General features: G+C 36.7%; 1 protein-coding gene across 1 annotated transcript; it reads right to left on the bottom strand.

Moving 5' to 3' along the window:
• Positions 1-1,623: 1,623 nt before the first annotated feature.
• Positions 1,624-2,577, bottom strand: LOC105536807 (olfactory receptor 11H7). The gene has a single exon (XM_011976290.1). The coding sequence runs from the start codon at positions 2,569-2,571 to the stop codon at positions 1,624-1,626; it is 948 nt and encodes a 315-aa protein (XP_011831680.1). The 5' UTR covers positions 2,572-2,577.
• Between the last annotated feature and the right edge of the window lie 2,942 nt (positions 2,578-5,519).

Genomic DNA, 5,519 nt, shown 5'->3' with positions numbered 1-5,519 from the left:
TAGCACATTTGTTTCTCAGTATACATGAGGGATTGGTTCCAGGACCTCCTGTGGATACCATAATCCACAAACTCAAGTTCCTTATATAGAATGGTAGAGTATTTGCAAGAACACTTTATTGCACATCCTCCCTTATACTTTTTTTATTTTTTATTTTTTTTTAGAGACAGGGTCTGTTGCCAGGGCTGGAGTGCAGTGGCACAATCATAGCTCACTGTAACCTCCTCCCATATACTTTAAATCATCTCTAAGTTACTTAAAATTCCAATGCAATGTAAATCGCTGTTATACTGTATTATTTAGGGAACAATGACGAGAAAAAAAGTCTGTACATCCTCAGTAAAGATGCATTTTTACCCAAATATTTTCAATCTGAGGTTGGTTGAATCCATGGATATGGAATCCATAGATGACTGAAGGCAGATTGTATAGTCTAAAACTAAACTTTTATTTTTAAATCCAAATTAAAGCTCATTCCTCTAAACTGGATCTGATTTAGGCTTGATCTGCTTGTTTCCCTCTGACTTTCATTTCTCTTTTTCTACATTACTCTGCTGACTCCAGTTACTCTTACTCTAGGTTTGGGGTGGGAAAGAAGTAAAGGCAGAAAGTTTTTTTCCTGACTTATTGTTGCCTCATAGGTTTAACAATTGTCTAAATGTTGTTTTTCTTTTTCATGAAACATTTTCTTTTTCTGAGGTGGTCTGTCTGAACTGCAGGTTCTCTGATGTGGGCAATGCTTCAACTGGCTGGCTCCATATGACTTCTTTTAACTCTGGATTTGGGCGACCTACTCTGTATAGACTTTTGAAATGGCCTTACTTTTCCAAGTAGCACTTTTGGGTAGGGTTCCTTTTAAGACAGCAAGGAGGTTACTTTCCATAGGGTCTAACTAGGTCAAATATGGGTATTCTATATTTGTTCTGTTATGAGTGGGAGTTTAGTTTGTTCTTGCTACAGTGCATCTCCTTTTACTCTCTCTGAGTCATCGCTTTCACAGTCTTTACATTTTTTCCAGGTTCAAATCAAGGACAGTCAAGATGCCCCTCAAATTTCAGGGGACAAGGTCAAGCCTTCTAAGTGGCTCTTTTGATGTGACCCTCACTTCACTTAGCTGGATTTCACACTAACGACTCTTTCTAAATCTAACTTCCAGCCTCCCCTTGTACACTGTTGATGAGGATGATGAACTAAGAATTGTGAAACTGAATTTACAATCTCTAAGTGTATCTTAGTTTATATAATGATGTGTTACCAAAAATCCAGGTCAACAGGAATATTGTGTTTTTTAAAAGAAGTGATAGACAACTATGTAAGCAAACCATCAATTGGATTCATATGTCTTAATAAAATTGTGTGGATGGAGACTGCACACCAAAGTAAAAACCTTTCTGGAAATAGATATTAAGATTTTTAAGTGTTATTTTTACCATATGTTGGGGCCAACCTCCCATGGAACACATTTCTGAAATCAGAAGCTCATCAAAATATGATCAGATACATAAAGAGTTTTGCTTGTACAAAAGGATTGTGATGACCATGAATAAAATCAAGTCAGTTTGTGTTAAAAGAAGAGGATTATTCTTCCAATCGCATAAAGAGTCGTTGGGTTATAAAAAAACCCTATTCATGAGCTCTGGATAATTCTCTTCCACAGAAGACATGATGGAGGGCGTATTTCATGTCCTTGTTGCGTAGGCTGTAAATGAGGGGGTTTAAGACAGGTGTTACCACTGAATATATCAGTGTGATGATCTTATGCATAGCAACTGAGTTGCCAGGTGTGGGACTCACATACATCACCATTATGGTTCCATAGAACAGAGACACCACAACCAAGTGTGATCCACAGGTAGAGAAGGCCTTTTGCCATCCAGCTGAAGAAGGAACCTGAAGCACAGTTCTGAGCACCAAGGTATAGGACCCAAGGATATACACCATGGTGAGGATGATGAAAAGAGAACTCAGAGAATGGAACACATGCCCTATGGTGTGAGTAGGGGCACAGGACAATGCCATCAGTGGGTCCACATCACACAGAAAATGATCAATGATGTTGGGACCACAGAAAGGTAGTTGAGAAATGAAGAAAATGGAAATTGAATGTCCAAGGAAACCAATGAGCCAACAAAGAGACACCAAGATGCCGCAGAGCTGGTCAGTCATAATGGAGGGATAGTGCAGCGGGTGGCAGATGGCCAGGTACCGATCATAAGCCATGACACAGAGGAAGAAGCATTCAGTTGTGCCCAGGGAAAAGAAGAAGTAGAACTGAGTGAAGCATCCAGAGAAGGATATGGTCTTAGTTTTGGAAAAAAAATTTACCAGCATGTTGGGGACTGTGCAGGTCACATACCAGATCTCTAGGAAGGAGAAGTTGGCTAGGAGCATGTACATAGGGGTATGGAGTCGATGGTCCCACCTCACTGCACAGATGATGGCCATATTCCCAGTCAGAGTCAAGATGTAGACCAACAAAATCATTGAGAAAAAGATGATCCGAATTTTCCAGGGACCAGGAAAGCCCAGCAAGACAAACTGTGTCACAGTAGATATCTGTGAGTTATTCATGCTTCCCAGACTGTGGAGAGAACACAGATAGGCAATGACAATTTACTTTGCTGATGAAGCATCTTGAAGCTTTTTTTGGAATAAGGAGTTTGACTCTTGCAGGTGAATATATTGGATATTCTAAAAGAATTCTTAAGCAAACCCTGATTTATCTTTCTTGAATGAGTCCTTTGGGTCTGATTCTTTGAATCAGGTTGTTTGAATTTTCTGTGGCATTGGACAAAAATCAACATTTCATCTTCTTTTGATATATAAAGAAATTCTTGAAATAGAGGAAAAATGGTTTGTTTTATATCTAATTTGTTTCTCAGTGAAAGATGTTCATATATAGCAATACTTTAGTGTTCTTCACTTCAAAATATGAAGACATATGCCATCATTTTTAATATATTCAAATCTGAGACTTTTTACAGCTTTGAGTGGTTTGTGCTTTGACATTATTTCAGATTCTTTCTTTCTGGAGCTATTTCTATTAGGAGAATTTATTTTCTTCCATTTTTTTTTGTGATACCAGGAGAAAGTCAACAAGGATATTTAGATGATAAAATTCGTTATATATTTTGCTTTTTCCTATTTACAGACATTTATATTGTACTACAGTTTATTTACAATTTGGTATTTAACCATTTCCTTTCAGCACAAAACGTCATAATTATTCATTTCCTGGTGATTAATTTCACATTATAATTTATCATGCTCCATATACATTTAAAAATAAATATTTCATTAAAGATGACATATAAGATATATTAGAGAAGAGAACTACAGTTACTGGGGTATTTTCTTCTAAAGCTCCTTTTATTACTTTTGCCAGAATTTTCTCTAAAATTCGCTGTAAGATCTTTCTTTAGTCCATGTAAAAGAATAGCCCCCAAAGATTCAAAAAACAAGATACAAGAGAATCAAAGGTGTTATTTCAAACATAATTATTTACCCATTTTCCAAAATTTGGTTTGTTTTCTTTAGAACACCATCACCAAAGAAGATATATTTTCAAGAATCAGATACAACTCCAAGAAAAGAATAAATGATAGCTTTAACAAATGGGACTCTTCAGAAAAATTTTAACAAGTTACCTTTAACTTTTTTGACTGATAAGAGGATAATTTGCCTTATTTTTTTTTCAATTAAAAATAGCACATATATAGTATTTGATTGAACTGGTGTGTGTGTGTGTGTATATATATATATACACACACACATATATAGTGTGTGTGTGTCCGTGTGTGTGTGTATGCATATATATAGTATTTATATACTCATTGAACATAATCAAATAGAAAAAAACCCTCCTATTCAGTGAGGCGCATATATATGGTGTTTACAGTACTCACTGAACATAATCAAATAGAAAAAAACCTCCTATTCAGTGAGGTTATATTAAATAAGAAATATATTTATGATCATGAAGCTGTTGCAGTTAGTAATGCACAAGGTGAACTATGAATCTACCCATCTAGAAGGAAATGTAAACTTTTTCATAGAGCTGGTTTTGCAAAAGATTGTAGTCTGGTGGACAAGAAGCCAAAAAGAGAAAGAAACTGCAAGATGGGGATCAGTAATTTTTAATTTTTTAAACTAGGATGATTATGAAGAGCTAAGTTAAACCTGCATCAATGGTCATTTTCGTAAGACATCATAAAAGAATGGTTCCCCACTATGGGTATTCTATACATTCTCCTTCTTTCCGAGCAAGAAACCTCTCTCCTCAACAAGATGAGAAAGCAGCGATGCAGGGAGCAGCCACTTGTGCTTGGAACAGAGAAGGAGCAACAATGATTTTGAACTCAGATTCACAGACTTTGACCCAAAATCAAAATGCACAAGACTGAGCTGCTTCTTTGAGCTCAGACTACATTCATTGACATTAAAAACAACAAACAAAAACCTTGCAGAAAAACAATTTGCCACAGGGAAAGCATGGTAAATAAATATCACAGATAATTTCCAACATAATTTTAAGAAATGGTTCCTAATATATTCACCACTAAATCTATGTGAGATCTTAGTCCTCAAAAACCTTGATTTTATCTTTTCTTTTTTTTTTAAATGTCACTTCTCCTGAAGGTGCAGAATGAGTAATGAAAGGGACAGGGAGAGGAAAACTGAGAGAGAAGATTAAAAAGAATTTCCAATTTTCTGTTGGTTTTAGTCCCAGTGGATAAAGCTAATTCCATACTATTAAGCTCAAAATCTCTACAAATGTCATAGCATTCCTGGTGCCTCGGCTCTTCCTGAGAAGGAGAAGACCTGTGGATGACTAGTGCACTTATTTTGGAAAGTGTGAATTGCATGGTGATCTAAACACTCTGAGGGATTTTTTTTTCTTTTGGCTTTTGAGCTGAAAGATAAACCAATATTCGTTGATACTCAACCTCTGAAGCATGTTGAATGAAGAAATGTATAGGTGAGTAGTTCCTCTGTGGTGTATAACAGCAGCAACACCCAACAAAGAATACGTGTCCTACATACCGGGAAGCTTTCCTAGGTCATCCTGGAGAGAGCCTGCAGGGAGGTCTCATGGATTCTCTCCTTCACTGGCTCTAATATGGAAGTCCTGTGTGAGAGCTTCACCAGTGGCTCATTTCACTTCTCTTGTACCCTAAGATTCTAGTGGCTTGTTTCTCACTGAGAGTGTTGAACCATGTGTTGGTCTTAATTTATGCCTCATTTGAGCCATTGTTGAGAATTCTCTGGTCTCCTTTCATGTTCATGTGATTCTGTAACTTTCTGTGCTGTCCCTAAGGACCTTCATACATCTTACCTGGGGGTTTAATTGATATTTTTGTTAACATTTCCTATAGGGATTATTTAAAATAACATGTTACATTAACTCTGAGGAAACCCCACGGTCTCCTTGAGTTGTGCTCAAACAGCATGTGCTATGGGATATGTAAGGCCCCAGACTAAATGTCTTCCTGAGGGGCCAATTTTACCTAGAAAGGTAA

The sequence above is a fragment of the Mandrillus leucophaeus genome, unplaced genomic scaffold (genome assembly GCF_000951045.1).
Source record: "Mandrillus leucophaeus isolate KB7577 unplaced genomic scaffold, Mleu.le_1.0 Scaffold163, whole genome shotgun sequence".
Classification (NCBI taxonomy): Eukaryota; Metazoa; Chordata; class Mammalia; order Primates; family Cercopithecidae; genus Mandrillus; species Mandrillus leucophaeus.
Note: the sequence above shows the minus strand (reverse complement) of the source record. Positions and strands in the feature narration are given on the sequence as shown.

Bases quoted from the DNA above. Each gene is read 5' to 3' on its own strand.
- LOC105536807 (XM_011976290.1), bottom strand. From the start codon at position 2,571: ATGAATAACTCACAGATATCTACTGTGACACAGTTTGTCTTGCTGGGC.